Source organism: Equus caballus, chromosome 4 (genome assembly GCF_041296265.1).
Source record: "Equus caballus isolate H_3958 breed thoroughbred chromosome 4, TB-T2T, whole genome shotgun sequence".
Taxonomy (NCBI): domain Eukaryota; kingdom Metazoa; phylum Chordata; class Mammalia; order Perissodactyla; family Equidae; genus Equus; species Equus caballus.
This window is the reverse complement of record NC_091687.1, coordinates 9,769,448-9,787,218: the sequence shown is the minus strand read 5'-3', so window position 1 is coordinate 9,787,218 and position 17,771 is coordinate 9,769,448. Positions and strand designations below refer to the sequence as shown.

The following is a 17,771-nucleotide window of genomic DNA, read 5'->3' as shown; positions in this document are numbered from 1 at the left end:
TACTCAGGTTGGATAATTTCTGTTGATCTGTCTTCAGTACAGTGAGGCTTTCTTCTGTTCTTTGAATTTGTTGTTCAGCTTATTCAGTGACGTTTTCATTTCAGATTTTATATTTACACAGTTCTATAATTTCCATGTTGCTCTTTTATATAGTTTCCATTTCTTTGCTGAGATTTCCCACTCTTCTCTCATTAGTACCATCTTTCAATTTAAGTACTTGAACCTATTTATAATAGCTGCTTTAAATTTCTTACTGCTAATTCCAAAGGCTGGGCCATGTCAGGGTACATTTCTGTTGCTTGGTTTTGATCTTTGGGTCATATTTTCCTATTTTTTCTCATGTCTGGTAACTTTTTTAATTGATTCCGGACACAGTGGATCATACATTGTAGAGAATCTGGATCTATTTTCTCTCCCTGAAGATTACTCCTTTTTCTTCTAGCAGACATTTAAATTGCTGGATAATTACTTTGAATTCCTGTAAGTTTGTTTTACGCTTTGTTAGGATGGGTCTGTTTCAATTTTGCCCTTACTCTTAGGATGAATTCTTAGTTCTGGGACAGCATCTCTACCTCTAGGACATGGCTCTTCAGGGATTTCAGTAGAAATCCCAAAGGGTTTATCAAGCTCCCTAACTTTGTAAGATTCAAACTCAACTCTGCCTCCCCTCCACTGGCAGTGCTTAAGTTTCTACTTAGCACGTTTGCCTTCTGCTGTTGCTTTCTCCCAGGTTCCTTGTGGTACCCCTTATGCCTTCCCAGCTTTGGGGGGCAGCTCAGGATTTCAGGAAAGTTTCTCTGCATATTTGGGGACCCCTCTCTGTAGCGCTCTCCTTTTCAGGATATCCCCCATAAAAGTGCAGCTGCTCTGGCAGCTCTAACTTGTTCCTCTGAATACCTTGCATCACACAGACAGGATAATCCTCCCTGTGGAGAGGGGCAAGGCGTACCAGCATGACTCTCAGTCAGTGCAGTTCCCAACTTTCAAGGGTTAAACATCTCCCAATTCCTGCATGCTGCTGGTCACCCTCAGTGCCTTCAAATACTTGTTGTATATGTACAACCCCATTATTTAGAAGAACAACATCATATAAACTTATATCTTACAACGAATAGTCATTTCTATATATTGATAGTTGCATATATGTATACATATGCATATATAGATATGTATAAACAGATGGTTATTCTAGTGTCTATAATTGTTCTGTGCAGAAGCATTTGTCTGATACAAGCTATTTTGCTCTTACCCAAACTGGAAATCTTTAGTCTACTTACTATTTTAAGCAGTCAAATTTTAATTTTCCATATTTTCCTCAGCTAAAGATTGATATTGGCTATTATTCTTCACTTTTTAAGTTGGATTTCAGATTATACATGTGGGAATATATCTTGATTATGGGTTTGTGCCAGTTTTTTCCTTTTCATCTTTATTGAAACTATTTTCAAATGCATGGCTCTGCTTGGCTCCATTAGCTTTCTCACTCACTGTAAATAAAGTCAAATATAGACACTTGTGAGGAAAATACGGCCTTTTATATGCTTCCTGGAGGTTTAGAAAATATTTAGATATCATCTTTTACTTTAAGTATAGCTTTGTCCTTCACATACATAACATCATAATTTTAAAGAGGACACTTTTCCTCATCAGCTAGGATATTATCAGTTATTTTATTGTCATTTTTTTCTCAGTGGTGGTTTTTTTTTTGCCTTCAAAATTGGCCTGTCTAAATGTTTATATTTCTTGTCTATATAGCAGCGCCAATTTATAGTCTCAGATTATATCCAAAGGGAATGTATTCAGCTTCTTCATTTAATTTTTGAGACCTCGCTTTATCTGATGTACTTGAACTGGAGATTGGTTCAGATTGCTTCTGGCCATCCTTCATCTTAAGTGGGATCTCCTTCCTCTATTGGTTAACATAATAAAGATAATCGTTTCCCACCACTTTCACTTCATACAGTCTGTACGTCCAATACTCTTCCTTCAACTCAGCTTTTTCCAAGTAGCGTCTGCTTATCCTTAGGAGGCCGAGGGCAGACAGCAGCCTCCTTTCTCAGTTTTGTGTGTCATCACTCATGCTGTACAACCATACGCGGATGGGTTCTTTAACCTTTCTGTGGCTAAATGTCTTCATTTTTGTGATGGCACACCTGTACGATAGACAGATGTTTACGAGGAATTTAAAGAATACATGAATGTTTCCAACAAGAATGTCGTGACAACAAACTGCTTTATAGTTTATATAAACTTGAAAAATTAGGATAACAGCAATAACAAACACAGCAGTCATATCAGGTGAGACATATCTTGCTGTTATTATTTGATAAGCCCTGTATACGTGGTTGGTTTGGGTTAAATGAAGTAAGCTGGGGCGCAGAGGTCTTTCTTATAAGCAAGTGATTCGGGATGAAATGTGAGACCTACCAGGGCCTTGTCAGCACTGTATTCTAACCCAGGTGTCCTCAAGCCTTTCTTTCACTATGACCCAGAGGACAGAGAATGTTCCTGTGCATGACACTTTTTCACATGGTGTTTCTCTCTTTGCACGGGCTGTAATTCGAATCCTTTTCTGTTCCTTAAGAACTCATGTCATGGGGCTGACCCTGTGGCCAAGTGGTTAAGTTTGTGCACTCCGCTTTGGTGGCCCAGGGTTTCGCTGGTTTGCATCCTGGGCGTGGATGTGGCACTGCTCATCAAGCCACACTGAGGTGGCGTCCCACATAGCTCAACCAGAGGCACTCACAACTAGAATATACAGCTATGTACTGGGGGGCTTTGGGGAGAAGAAGAAGAAGAAGAAGAAGAAGAAGAAAAAGAACTCATGTCATAATCCAGTTAGCATCGATTAACCATATTTTATACAAAATTATAATATTAATATTGACTTTCAGTTAACTATACTTTATGTACAAAATAAATAATCTCAAATGTTTCTTCTTCTTTTTTTTTAATTAACAGCTTATTTGGGACAAGGCTTCCCACTGATCTTAGCACACTGGTTTATGTGTAATGTGACATCCTGGTGCAGGACCACAACACTAAGCAAATTATTTTACTGCTGGCAGTGCAGATTTTCTCAGGAGTCTGTTGGACTTTGAAAGCCTTGTCTTTTTCTTGCAGGATGCGGGCTGGCTGGTAGGAGTGAAGGAATCAGACTGGCTTCAGTACAGAGACCTCGCCACCTACAAAGGCCTGTTTCCGGAGAACTTCACCCGGCGCCTGGATTAGGGCCGAAAGTCTTGTAGAGAGAGCCTGGTTACTGGGTTTTTAAACCTTCAGGAAAACCTGAAGAGGTCACTTTTGCTATTACGCTCTTAATGATTTACAGACTGATGCCAGACAAAGCTTGGAAGGATATATCGATGGCGCATGTGTGCAAAAAAATGTAAGAGAAAAAAAGTCAATTATGAAAAAAGTCCTCATTGGTCCCCATGTTATGGCTAACAGGTTTCTTTGTGTTTTGTCCAAGCTCTGGAGACTCTTGTACTTGATCCCGTCCTGCCAATTCTAAAGTAGCTTTCTCCAGACCAGAACCTGAATCTCTCCACACCAAGTGTATGGTATTGAGTGGCTGTCCTGCAGAAGCTGTGTTGAATTATCCTGTAGTATGAGATTATCTCAGTCCCCCTGAGCACGTGCTCTCTCTCTCTCTCTCTCCCTTTCAAGTTTACTGTGTTTAAAAGTACACTGCTGCAAAAGTTTTCAATGTCCTTTTCCAACACACCCTTCTCTCTCTATATATGGATACACAATCACACAAGCTAGTTTCCATCACTCTTGGATCTATGTGTATGCACACAACTACATATGCATAGTTGCTTTCCTTTCCATTGTAGCTTGTGGCCTCTCGAGTGTCATTGATACATGCATTGCTCTTCTTTCGTCCAGCATTACAGTTGCAGTTTTGCCTCTGAGCAAAACCAGTCATCCCATTGCCAAAACAGTCGACAGTATCTGTGTTCGTAATGTGCATTTTTGAGGATGCGATGACGAGTAGCATGTCTGAGTGGCCGCCCCTTTGGAGAAAGCAGAACCTGATTATCTAGATGTCCGGCTGCTGAGGCTGGCGGTCGGCTAGTCGGGATGGGCAGCTAGGTAGTCTCAACATCTGCCTTTCTGAGATTGGCCAGATGATGGGGCATGTAAATCCACCCCAAAGGAACACTATTCAAAAAAGCTCCTATATATTTCCACCTCTTTATATTTATGCAGCTCATCTTCACAGATCGTCCTAAAATAAGATAGGTGATGTATGCTGTATCCACACCATCTGTAACAGTTATGTTTCCAGTGCTGTGTCATTCCAAATAAACCTTTGGTAATCTCCAGCAATTACCCTAATTCCTTCTGATGAGTCATTTGTTTTGGAAAGCTTGTTTCAGTCAGATGCACTCCTTGAAACGGTGTACGCTGGAGTTGTTATTTGTGCAGAAATATGCTTTTTCCCTGGAGTTGCGCCCTGCAGCCTGCCTCCTTTCTCCACACCCCTTCATCCCAGTCATTGCTGGTCACTTGGTGGTCCCTCTTGCCCAGCAATCACTAGAGCACAAATAACAGCTGTGGGTGGAGGCCCCCAGAGGTGCCAGCTGTGGCCACCCAGTCTGTGTATCACGGAAAATCCGGCAACCTTCATCATCAGCAGTCTCTTCTCACACCAGCCTCATTGTTGGGTGGCTTTTCTTTCTGACATGTTTATGTTCGTAGGTACATAAAAAAAAAATAGATCTGATAGAATAGAAAAGTCAATTCGCTGGGCCATTGTTTATAGAAGAGAATTCTTAAAACAAAAACCCTTCATTTGATTTAGATTCTTTTCTGCCGATATAATTCTGTACACAATATAAGCTGATCCAGAATGGGCATCATTAGACTTTTAGATTTGGTATGTATTTCTGATTCATGGTTTGCATTCTCCTGCTGGATTGCTGACTTGGATGTGCAAGTGTTAATAGAGAAATAGTGATTATTGACCGAAGAGTTTTCCAGGGGCTAATTTACAGGGAGGCTGGGTCATCATGAAGGCTAGTCTAGGGCAAGAAAATAGCATGCTGCTGCCCAGCGGCGTAAGTGATAATTCAGCAAATAAAGTGCAGTGATGTGAGATTGATAATAGAGAGCCATTCCTGACATTGGGAGTACATGCGAGAGGTCGAAAGCTGAGACTGAAAAATTGGTTTTTATAATAAAATGCACTTAATAGTCTACAAAGATAATTGCTACATCTCCCGGAGCTGTTACTCTGGAATTTCTCTCATACTCCTCCCTATAGTGCATGTCAAAGTGTACAATTTGTCTGCACATAGCACCTTAGGTAACTTTAACCGACACCTGTAACATTCCTAGATGAATTTAACAACTTCCTCCAAAATGACATGTTTTTAATTAGCTATTTTGTCCTGGTTTATAGCCTTGAAAAAAAATTTTAACACCAAATAAAGGTAAGCAGATTATTTGTTTTAAGAATTTTCAAGATCCTGGATTTTCCAAAGCACTGAAAATTAAGAGGATGAGGGGTGGAGGATGGCATAGTGGTATCTCCAGAGATGTCCCCAGAGATGGAGGGGACATACTTCTCCATTTCTGTGGACTTTCTAAGGGACAAGTGAGCAGTTTCAAGGAGTCGTTGTGGTTACTAGTGTGAAGTACTTTTCAGGTCCGTTTCTCATTTAGTCTAATTCAAGTTCTCAGGCCACAAAACCATCACAGGCGCATCACCTGGTCATATATTGGTAAGTTTGTAGCTAAATTTTATTCCAAATGGCCTTGACCCAAGAAGCCCTATTCAAGCCTCCGCTTCATGTTTTAAAATTTCTCTTACAAACCCAGTGGCACTCGAACCTTCAAATAGTTCATAGAACTTTCAAAGAATCGGATAAAGAAAGCCTGTGGTTTTTATTAAGCAGACACCTATCTGGCATTCCACCACGTATAGACTCTCATTCAAACCTGAGTGATGCATATAATTGCAAAGCAAAGCTCTTTGGCAATTTGAAATTTTAACAACATCTCCACTTGGCCAGGGCCCTGGGATGGGAACAGCTTCATGCACCATGCTGTCACATTGCTTCCACCATGGCCTGCTCTTTCTGACAAAGCTGGGACAGCTTTTGTGTGAGGCAGAACACCACATCCATTATGTTTTGGGCTGCCAGGGAAAGATTTTGCAGACTGGGAATTCTGAGCCCTCTTTTATCACATAAAGAAGCCTATAATCAGGCTATTGGAAAAAGCGTACATGACTCCATGGCCCATTCTGATGACCCATTAAAAAAAAAAAGAAACCTTTGGGAAATTGCAAAGGTTATGAGAAATCAATGCGTTTAACGATTACCGAGCTTGGTGCTTCATTCCACACAAGTTGCACGGCCGAACACCTTGATGCCTTAGAAATAAACGGATTTGCCTTGTAGGACTCCACTACTCTTTTCAAAGGAGCCCAAGCTGCCTCCTGGTTTTTACTTGCAACCCAAGTAAAAACCGTATAAATGTTATGTGCCAGACCTTGGAGTTGAGCTGATCACACAGTTCCGCTACCTGGTGGTGTAGCTCTGTTTTCCCAGTGTAAGGACTCGAATAAATGGAGTTGGACGTTTGATAGCTGCATGAAGATGATGAGCGATGAACTCTTAGCAATCATAGAAAATCAAGAGCCCTGTGGTTCTGTTCATCCTTGACCTCTGCCCGTCCTGGACCTGCTTTATGATCATCCCGTCATGCAGGGCCAGGCTGACACGAGCCCTAGCTGTTTACAGCAGCTGTCCTCAAGGCACACAGCAGGGGTTTGATAAATGCTTCTTAAAAGCCAAATAAAATATGCTTGAATAAGTTCAACAGTCCATCCAAATGGTTTGTGACTCCTTGGTTATCCTTTATAAAGATTGCTTAATGACAGCACATACTGATTTTTTCAATTTATTTGTTTATCTATTTATTTTGAGGAAGATTAGCCCTGAGCTAACTACTGCCAGTCCTCGTCTTTTTTGCTGAGGAAGCCTGGCCCTGAGCTAACACCCGTGCCCATCTTCCTCTACTTTTTTATATGTGGGACGCCTACCACAGCATGGCATGCCAAGAGGTGCCGTGTCCACACCCGGGATCCGAACCCACAAACCCTGGGCCGCTGAGAAGCGAAAGGTGCGAACTTAACTGCTGCGCCACTGGTGAGAGGAAGGCCAGGTCCCTTGAAGCTCTTTCGAAGGATGTCTCAACTTTCTCTTGGTTTACCTAAAGTCCAGTTAACTCCCAGTCCCCTGTGATCTCAGGTCCAACACTCAGGTTGCCTTCGTCTTGCAGCTTGGGTCAGAGTCCTGTATTTATTTGCCCTCCCTGGCACCCACCAGGGCAGGTCTGCTGTAAGCTCTAGAGAAACGCTTCCCGATGCATTCTAGTGCCACGGAGATCCAGTGTGGTGCAGGAGCATCTTGTTCCTAACACGTTGCTCCCTGGCTGATGCCCTTATACCCTCCCCGTCAATAAATATCATTAAACTCGGTGTCCTTGTGTTCTGCTCTCCAACATCCTACCATGACCACAAGATTTCTGTGGCATTTGATGATGCCACCAAACTCTAAGATTCCAAGAGATGAATTTTCCGACCTCTCTGATTGTTCCTTCTGTCACCTTTACTAATTTTTCTTCCTTCTCCCAGAGGGTGCTGGAATGGGGGTTGGGGTGGGGCAATATCAATCTCTGTCCCTCGGTTGTCTTCCAGGGATGCAGAGAATGTTTCCTTTGGAGTGTCCGATCCTTGCTCCCAAGTCCACATGGTCATTTGTTCATTAAACATTTGACAAGCTCTTGCTAAGTGTCATGACTGTGCACTGGGACCACAAAATAAGACCTGGTATTCAAGGAACTTCTCTGGACGCCTGCCACAGGGCACCACCAAGGGGTCCCCTTTCTTCAGAACCCTAGGCCTGAGAATGTGGGAGCTCACTTCTGTCTTCATTTTCCAGATTACAAATACCTAACTTTGTTTCTTCCCTCAAAACATCATGCGACCTCACACTTTCATCCCTGCTACCTGAGCTAGGAGTGGTCCTCATTCCTGCAAGAACAACATTGGAGCCCTGTCGTCCCCCTCATCTCCCTACTTCTGGTCTTCCCAATTTGGCCCACTCCGCAAACCACGTTACATACACTGATGTCAGAATGTTACCACTCCACTCTTTCACACGCTCGCTCTTTCTTAGACACACACACACACGAATGATGAACGTCTATTATATGTTGTATTAAATCTCCATGCCTCTGCTTAGCTTTCAAAGCCCCCATGTCTTCACCAATACTTGTCTTCTGCTTCCATCAGACACATCTCCTCTGTCCCCTCCTGCCCTCCCATTGCACCTCTACACTCTGCTCACCCCATTGTAACCGCCCTCTCCCGGAATGCCCTCCCCTCTCCTATTTGCCTCTGCAACTCCCCCTGCCCTCAAGGCACAGTTCAAGTCCCATCTCCTCAACAGAGCCTTCTGCACCGGTTCACCCCTCTACCTGTACCCATTTGGCTTTCTTACTGAATTTAGTGAGAAAATGCTATATTTTAGTCTTTCGTTTCCCCCACTAACTGCTAAACTATCAACCTTCTCTGTATTCTGAACCCGCACCAGAACCTTCTACACAAGTGCACCAAGTGAATGAATGAAAGACTGAGTGATTGATTAGCTCACGGAAGTCTAGAAACTCTAATCTAAGGATCAGCATAGACTGAAATCTGAAATTATAAGAATGTTTTTGTGATATTGGAGAAGGAAAAGTTTTCTTAAACAAGGCTCCAAAGTATGCAAAGTATATGGCCAAAAATAAAGTTTAACTACAAAATTGAGAATTTCTATTTAATGAAGGGTACTTCAGACAATTAATAGACAGATGATAGATTTGCTGAGGATGTTTGTAACAGCCAAAACTCACAAAAAGTAAATATCCAGAATACATAAGAAACTCACTCAAGTCAACAGGAAATTAATAATAATGATTATAATCTTAATATGATTTTAATAGTTTAATTATATCATTTCATCTTTTTATATTTATAATATTAATAAATTACTGTTAATAGTAAATATAACAACTAGCATTTGTTGCATGTTCATTATTTGCCAGACACTTTCCTGAGTTTTCTGCATATATCAATTCATTGAATCTTCATAAACCTATGAGGTAGTTGCTGTTTTGACTTCATGGAGATGAGGAAGCTAAGGAACAGCGATATGAAGAAACTTCTTCAAGGTCAGTAAGCGGCAGGGCCAGGCCATAGTCTAGGCAGCCTGACTGTGCTGTAAGCTATAACCCTCTGCTTTCCAACCTCCTTGTCGCTGTACGTAAAGGACTAGAACAGGCAAATCTTTGAAGGAGGCCTTTCATTGGATACCAGGTATAAGAAGAGCCCCTCAGCTTCCTAATAATCAGACCAGGGCCAATAATCTCATAAGACAATGAGAGACTGCTTAGTAGCCATCATGTTGGTGAAAATTAAAATGTCAGATAACATACATTCCCAGGGAAATGCTTACTCTGGGCATGAAGAGACCCTGAGGTGTCAGTCACAGCATCGCTGGTGACAGTCAGGAATGGATGCAAAGCAGTGGCTGCAAGCCTTGGGGCAATGAGCAGAAGAGAGGAGGGGTGTGCTAGGTGTACAGACAGACATACGGACAGGGATAGATAGGAATGGTAAGCCACTTACATCAATGTAAAAATGCATCATTCACAAATAATACTCTAGTTTTCACAGATGCACAGGATTGAAGGGCACACATCAAACATTAGATTGAGCATTCATGGGGGAAGTGGAATAGACAATGAAGGGGAAAGCAGAATAAAATAACTATATAAAACTATATGATATGACGGGCACAGATTAATGATGATAGTGTGCCATGCACTGGGAAATATGACAGAAAAATATGAGAACTAAGGTTAGAAAAAAAAGCAAAAAACAAAAAGAAATCAGAAAGTATTATATCATGGAGACACCCAGAAGGCACTAATTTCAGGATAACCCATTGAAATCTCTTAATTAAACTTTGAGACTTAATGTTCCACAATCCATAACCCGGCAATCTCAGAAAGTGGTTTCAACTAGTAAATTAAGATCAGGGTAATTCTGAAGGGAATTTGTTCATTTTCTTCCATGGCTGTGGAAAACAGGTCATTTTCCTTCTTCAGGGAAAATCCTTGTACACCAGCTGCCACCGGACCTCTAGCTGGCCCTGGCCATTGTGTGTTGGTTTTGGGAGTTGGCCTTATCCTCAAGGCAGCATCCTTCTCCAAGACAGTTGAAGCAAACCTGGACTGAGGATGCTCCCACATTTGAGAGCAATGGATTCAGACACTCATGCCAGCCCTCGGGGAGCTCAGTGATACGCAAATGAAAGGAAGTATGAGAATTTAGTTTTTAGCCAAGACATTTTCCAAACCATAGTCAACAACCATGCCCTTCAGAGACGAGCATATTAAGTATGTTGTTGACAGTCCCATTGATTTTTAAATACCATGAAACACTGAAACATTTTAAAATTATGAATGAAGTTGAAGCATGGTGGGGCGTTACAGACAGATGGCAAATTCTACATGTCCCCAAGAGAATTCTACTTTGTGTATTTATATTTACTAAGGGTCTTCTCTTTTGATTTCTAGACAGGGCCAGAACCAAATACCTTTACGAATCAGCACAATTCAGCCTTCGGCATCTACTGCAGTTGTGTCCATGCACCTGTGTGTGTAAGTGTGTGTGTGTGTGTGTGCGCGCACATGGGCTCTTACCCTCTCTAAGCCTCAGTGTTCACATTCTTCTAAGGCAGGAGTTTCGAGCGTTGCCTTTATACTGGCCAGAAATAAGTTTGCTGGAGTCATGGGCTTCAGGTAGTGGTCAGACTGGGAAACATACACATTGGCTAGCCACACCATCACAAGATCTTTAGGAATTAATGTGTTTTTGTCAAGGAACCTACTTGGAATAGAATTTTCCTAGAGTGGAATCGAGAGGAAGCAAGCAACATGCATTATAGCTGGGATCAAAATAAAATGATCAGCGTCCATTCTTCATTCTGCTACACCTATTATTTCAATATCTGGAGTATCAATTCAGTTCAGGATCACAAATTATTAGAACTAGGCGGGACCAAAAACATCATCCACTCGTTTCATTTAGAGGCTGGGGAAATGGGGCCTGGCAAGGAGTCACTTGCTTAAAACTACCATTCACATTAGGAATACAGGTTTGGAAAATACAAAATTAGGAATACACGTCGGAAAAACAGGGTTCCTGCCTTACATTTCGGGGTCCTTTCATTCATTATGCTGAGTCTCTGCTGTTAATACACATCGATTACTGGGGCTCCAACACAGAGGAACATAGCATATGAGACATACCTGCAATGGCCAGGAGGGGGTGCTAGAAGTCAGTGTAAGCAACGTGCGATCAAAATACTGTACTTTTTAAGCAGGAATCAGGGAATTGAAAACAAATCAGAAGTATAACAACATCACATTTTGCATTCAAATGCAACAGCCCAATGAAGACAGAAATTAATCCCTAAATAGTAACCAGCCAAGCAGGTTACTTAGGGCACAGGCCCTGGAGACGGGCACACGGTTCAAATTCTTGGTGTGCTCTTAGGCAACTCCAGTTAAGTTACTTAACCACCCTAATCCTCTGTTTCATCTGCAAAATTGAGATCAGTAACACCTACTTTGTGCTTGCAAGGAAGGAATAAATATGCACAATGTTTGACATTCAGAAAAGGGTATTCACTATTGTTTCATGGATCAATACTTCTGATAGGGCCTTAAACAAATTAGTCTTTTACAAAAAGCCATGAACGGTTAACTCAAAAGTGCAAGAAGAAATTTATACTACCTTTTGAGGTCTACCCCTGTTAATTGAATGACTGCTTCTCAAGAATTTCTTATACACTTTGCTTGGTGACAGAGGAGAGTTATTCTTGAATTTCTGCAGTCTTTCTGAAATTTTCTTCATGGTCCCTTACGCTTCATAGTTTTAAAAAGAAATTCTGTATATATCTATATACTGAATTCTATGTATGTTGAATGGACGGTGGCATGGGTTTTGGAATTTGTTAGACTTGGGTTTGAATCCAGCTCTATTAGCTACTGATTAATTGAACTGAGCGGGTAAAACTTTTTAAGATTCTGACGATCTCATCTGCTAAATATGGTTGATTATAACTACTTTCAGGTACTATTATAAGGATTAACTTACAAGAATTATCTTGTGCTTAAGACTAACTTAGACAGCATTTATTTTATATTATTTTGTTTTTTTTTTAAAGATTGGCACCTGGGCTAACAACTGGTGCTGATCTTTTTTTTTTTTTTCTGCTTTATCTCCCCAAACCCCCCATGTACATAGTTGTATATCTTAGTTACAGGTTCTTCTAGTTGAGGGGACAGCATTTATTTTAAAAACAAACAAATTGGCATGGTCCCTGGCACATGGTGGATGATGAATCCAGAGGAAGCATCATTATTCTCACTTACAGAGACTTTCCCAGGACACATCCTCCAAGTGGCAGTGCTTGGACTCGAGCTGTCATTTTGTCTTTTTCAAAGCAATATAACTTCACAGCGTGACAAGGTCTCACGTCAAAATCTTGAAAGTGTCCTTTTTGGCAGCTCTGTCTTGAGAAGGACCATGTCCCCTCAGCTCACAGTATCGGATTACATCATTGACTGCCCAGGGAGTTGGGCTCCCAGGCTGAGCCCATGACTGGTCCATTCACAGGGAAAGGAACTCTGGAAGGCTGGTACCACGTGGAGCTGATCAGAACCTGCAGTTCCCTGAAGACCGCATGCACCTGGCAGCCAGAGAGCCCGTGGGAAGAGCAGGCAGAATGCGAAGCTTTCATTGAGGTTTCTGGGCTACACTCAGCTTCCCTGGAAACAGTGCCTGCCCAGCCCTGCCCCAGCACAGGCAGGAGATGCTGCTGCTTTCTGGGAAGCTGCAGGGCAGCACATAGCAGCACGGGGCCCAGGGACAGGAATTGGGCCCCTTTGTCCACCTAGTGTGGCTTACCCTCTCCTCCACTCTCAACTCCTACTTTAGACCCATGTGATGAGGAATGATTTACATTAGAGTCACTGCTTCCCATCCATGTCCCAGCCCAGACTGTATGAAAATGTTCGCTGACGCCTTCCTTTAATCTTCTATAGAAAGAACACACACTATAATTCAGTTTCACTGACACCCTTATAAGAATCTTCCAAAACACACACATGGTACTTTACACCATAAACATGAATCGAACACCCGGGCTTTGCTCCAAATATTCTCTGCACTTTTTCTTTCCCATTAAATTTGGGAACCCTACGTGAGGTGGCGTTTTGCACTCGAGGATGAACAGAAATCCTCTAAAAAATTGATTTGTTGCCCTCCCCCCATACAACCATTTGACTTTGAGGAGAGTCAGATGTAGACCAACATACCTGATCCTAATTCTTTTACTAAAGCAGGTTCAGTGCTTATAAGCTTTGCTGGTGGTGCCTCACAGTTTACTGACAGCTGTGAAAGGAATCTGGTTCAGGGCGAGAATACAGAGGCTGCATCGCAGGACAAGCCCATGGCAGCAGCGTGAACACTGAACTCTGAGTTGCAGGGAAGTCCCCCGACTCAGGACCACTCCCTGCACCAGGGGACATGGAGCTGCATCCATGGCTCTCCTGCCCCCTCCATGGGCTCAGGCTGTCCCTCCCTCTGCTCTGGGCTCTCAGGGCTCCTGGCTCCTCCTCTTATCCAGAGGGCCTGCTCTCAGCCTGCCCCAGGAGGCTCTCAGGAAATGGGCTGAGCAGAGAGGCAGGCTCCTCCCCAGGCCTCCCCCAGCCCCACCCTCTCTGGGTCATCAGCTGGGTGGTCTTCTAGGAGAGCCCCTCAGTCACTGTCTGCCTGTGACAGCTGTGCAGAGCCTGGCACTGACTCTCTCCTTGTGTCCTGGGCTCCCTGTCTTTGAGTAGGACTGGAGTGTGAGAGGGTGTCTGCCCCTCCTGTCGTCTGTCCCTTTCCTTCTAAGGCCCGAGGAGGAAGGCATGCTGTGGGCTCTCGCCTTCCTTCTAGCTTTCCTGGCTCCTGGTAAGTGTGCTGCCTCCATGCTCCTGGGATTTTTCTCTTTTTTGGCAACAGGAGGCCATACTGAGGGATTCCTATTAGCTCTTCCTCATTACTTTCTGTTGTTCCCATTGCAGCCACTCAGATATCTCCCAACCTGGAAGGGACACAGATGTCAGTCATCAGACAGGCTGGATCATCTGTTGCAATCACTTGTGATATTAAACAAAGCAGCGACTACATCCACTGGTACCGATTCCAGAAGAGGATGGCCCCACGACATCTTCTCTACTACCAGTTCTCCAGCTCAAAATTTGTGGAATCTGGAACCAGTTCACAAAAATACCATGCTTATGAAGGCCCAGGGAGGACCTGTAAGCTTTACATCAGATTTCTGGAAGAAAGTGATTCTGGTGTGTATTACTGTGCTGTCTGGGAGAGGCACAGTGATTCAGATCTCCTCTATCCTGCACTGAAAACATTGCTTGTGGATGCCAAGAGCAGCCTTGACACACAGGGTAGACCAGCCCCTGCCTCCATTTCTGACCTGACTTCACTGTGCTCTGAACAAAGAGAGACCCTGAGCTCAGTGCCTAACCCCCACCGTTATATCCCACTGGTCTACCACCTACTACATGAGCCATAGCACTTCCCTAAAGACCCAGCTCCCATCTCCAGGCCTTAGACAAGCAGTCTCCAGACAGCACATTCTTTCCGCTCTCCTAGGAGCTGGTGGAGTCCATTCAATCTGCTTCCTGGCACAGACAAGGTCACCTAGAGTGGATGTGTTCGGGAAAACATTTAGGAGAGCAATATAGGAAGGCTAATGGTACTGAATCATTTATCCAACCATTATCCAGAGAAAATGGCTGGGAAAGGAGCTCCTGCCTTGCTCAGGAGAATGAGAAATGATGGAATGAAGACTTTGGATTTCATGAAGACCTTAGGCTGGTTTCCGACATTTCTTTTGGACAAACTGATATTTCCTTCACCATAACCAACCATGGCACTGTTGAGACAGTGAAAGTGTCAGCCTTTGGCCACACACACACACACACACCCCTTAATCTCCAAAACTATGATATCCCCTATAATTTCTCCTTTATGTCGACCCCAGAGATCACCTACTGCGGTCTCTCCAGTTTCGAGGTAAAACAGTAATCCCACCATGTCCTGAGCATTTCTGTGCATCTGGGACAGGGCTACATGCTTTGCTCACATCATCCTATTGACTCTCTGGACAACCTCATGAGCTCCCTTTTTAAAGATGAGGAAAAGGAGGTGACATAACTTGCCCAAGACTACAGAGCTATCCTGTTATTTTAGGACATTTAAAATCCCCTTCTGATGGGACCTCTGGTGAAGTGCTCCATGACAGCTCAGATGGCAGGCATGGGTTTCTGGCAGGGATTGCTGTTCTGTGCTTGACCCTCCCTCCCAAGCAAGCTGCACACTCATTGCTCTATTTTAGTATCAAGAGGTAAAAGAAGCATGAGATTTGTCTCCAGCCGGACTTGGCTCCACATCCCTACCTCATTCTCCGTAGGTGTGCAGCCTTGGGAAAGCGATTGAAAACACTAGCCCCGTTTCCCCACTTCTAAACTGAAGACAATAATCTTCATCCCACAGGGTTGTTTTCAGGATTTAATAAAACAACGAACACAAACCAATTAGTGCAGTGCTGGCATGTAGTCCAGTGTAGACCAATCAAGGATTGCAATTACTACTGTTGTTACTATTCCACCAATGTTCTTTAAGCATTTCTCAGAACTCCCACCATTCATCGTCTCTCCTTTCACCTTGTGGTCAGAATTCTGTCTCATCTCTCTCAGGCTCCTCCCCCGACCCTTTCTCTCACCAGTTGCTCCCTTGTGCCCCCAGGGAAGCAGAGGCTCAGGCCCTAACCTGGCCTCCACCACCCACCGAGGTGCACATCCTCCCAGAAGTTTTCCCAGCAAGGTCTGTCTGGGCTTCTCTCTCCCCGGGCAGGACGCAGAGCGATGCTGGGCTGCCTTGCCCTACTGTGGTCCGTCTGCTTTCCTGGTAAGTCCCGAACCCCTTCCCTTGTTTCGCGTGCACCGGAAGGCTGTGAGGCTCTCCTCGTCCCTGTCTCATCGCTGTCTCCATCGCAGGCAACCAGGCGGCGGTCAGCCTGGAGCAGCCGCCCTCCGTGACGGCTCGCCTGGGCAGCTCGGCCATCCTGCCATGCGTGGCCAGCACTACAGTCAGCTACATCCACTGGTACCGCCACCAGGAGGGCAAGGCCCCTGAGAGGCTCCTCCTACTGGCTATGTTCCAGTCGGACGTACAGTGGGATTCCGTTGTAAAAGCAGATAAAGTCACTGCGATGGAAGCCAAGGACGGCACCAGCTGTACCCTGTCAATACTGAAGCTGGAGAAGAGCAATGAGGGTGTGTACTATTGTGCTGCCTGGGACCTGCACAGTCTTGCAAGCTCACCTGGCCCCCACTCAAAAACCACTCGGATTCTCCACTTCATTCAGGCTTAGCAACTTCCACTGCCTTTGGGTCCCTTGGCTTGGCCTGGGGTCATCCCTCAGCATCTTAGATTCTCCCGGATGCCCCTCCCCTGGTCCACTGCAGGTAACAGGATGAGACTAAAGAGCCACTGGGGCATAGCCTGGTGTGGAGACAGGTGCTACTGCTAATCAGAAGGAGCCTTTCTAAGATCATCCAGCTCAGCGTTTCTGAAACATTTGGAGGAGGATCTGTGCTGCTCAATCCAGTAGCCACTAGCCACACGTGGCTATAGAGCACTTGAACCGTAGGTGGTCCGATAAGCCAAGAGGAGAAGGGCTGCGTGTGTAATACAAGCTGTATTTTGAAGACTTAGTCTAAAAAAAAGTGAAATACCTGATAATTTTTATATTGATTTGCATGTTGAAACAATATTCTGGATATCTTGGATTAAATAAAAATAGTCCTAAAATAATTTCACTTGTTTCTTTTTACTTTTTTTTTTAATGCAGCGGCTAGAAAAATTTTAGTATGTGGCTCGAATTGGTGACTCACATTTATTTCTATTGCACTCTTATAGACTGACCATTTAAGAATCTGACCATCTCCCCTGAAGAATGCACAAATAAAATATTTTGCAGGGAATTTCAAAGATGAAAGACTCTCTAGAGATTGACCACAAAATGGCTGAAAGCTGAGACTGGATGTCAGTTCCTAAATCCAGTTTCTAAGCTGTTGTCACACCATCCATCAGCCGCTTTGCAACAGAGGAGTCAGCAATTAGATGCACAGGAGACAATATTGCCACCTTCTCAGCGCCCTCGTCCGTTAGCAGGCCCACTGCTCAGATCGTGGTGGTAGATGACAATCCTCATGCAGGGTGAAGCAGTCAGCTTTGGGGAGACATTGGGCCCTCCGCCTTCCAATTCTCCCCTGATGCCACCCCATATGGGAAATAGGGTGGATCTCCGGTTTCTCTCGACCTCTGTTCTCTCCTCTGTAAAATGATGTGGTTTAACTCCTAAAATTATATGACTTTGATTTTTGTATTAAAGCAAAATCATACAAATCAGATATCACTATGATCACTACCTTCTCATAAAGCCAGTCAACTTTTTGCAAAGAAAACCTGTTACTGATCCTCCGGCCCCAAACAAGAAACCCCTCTGTTGCTATATGAAGGGAAAAAAAGAAAAGCTCATTGACGCTTAAGCTGAATTTAAATGCCT

The 17,771-nt window shown here is 43.8% G+C and overlaps 1 protein-coding gene and 1 gene segment (V, D, J or C); both read left to right on the top strand.

Annotated features, from left to right (window-relative positions):
• AMPH (amphiphysin) overlaps positions 1–4,344 on the top strand; it is a 227,823-nt gene extending 223,479 nt beyond the window's left edge. For all 6 annotated transcript variants that reach the window (XM_014738983.3, XM_023638939.2, XM_014738984.3 and 3 more), the window contains one exon: positions 3,124–4,344. In XM_014738983.3, coding sequence (XP_014594469.2) covers positions 3,124–3,231 — 108 coding nt within the window. In that variant the 3' untranslated portion in view covers positions 3,232–4,344. The remainder of the gene's footprint in view (positions 1–3,123) is intronic.
• Positions 4,345–15,342: 10,998 nt separating this feature from the next.
• On the top strand, positions 15,343–17,014 carry LOC138923880 (T cell receptor gamma variable 8-like). The segment is given in 2 exon segments: positions 15,343–16,108; positions 16,198–17,014. Coding segments are annotated over 2 exon segments (420 nt in total).
• Positions 17,015–17,771: the final 757 nt, after the last annotated feature.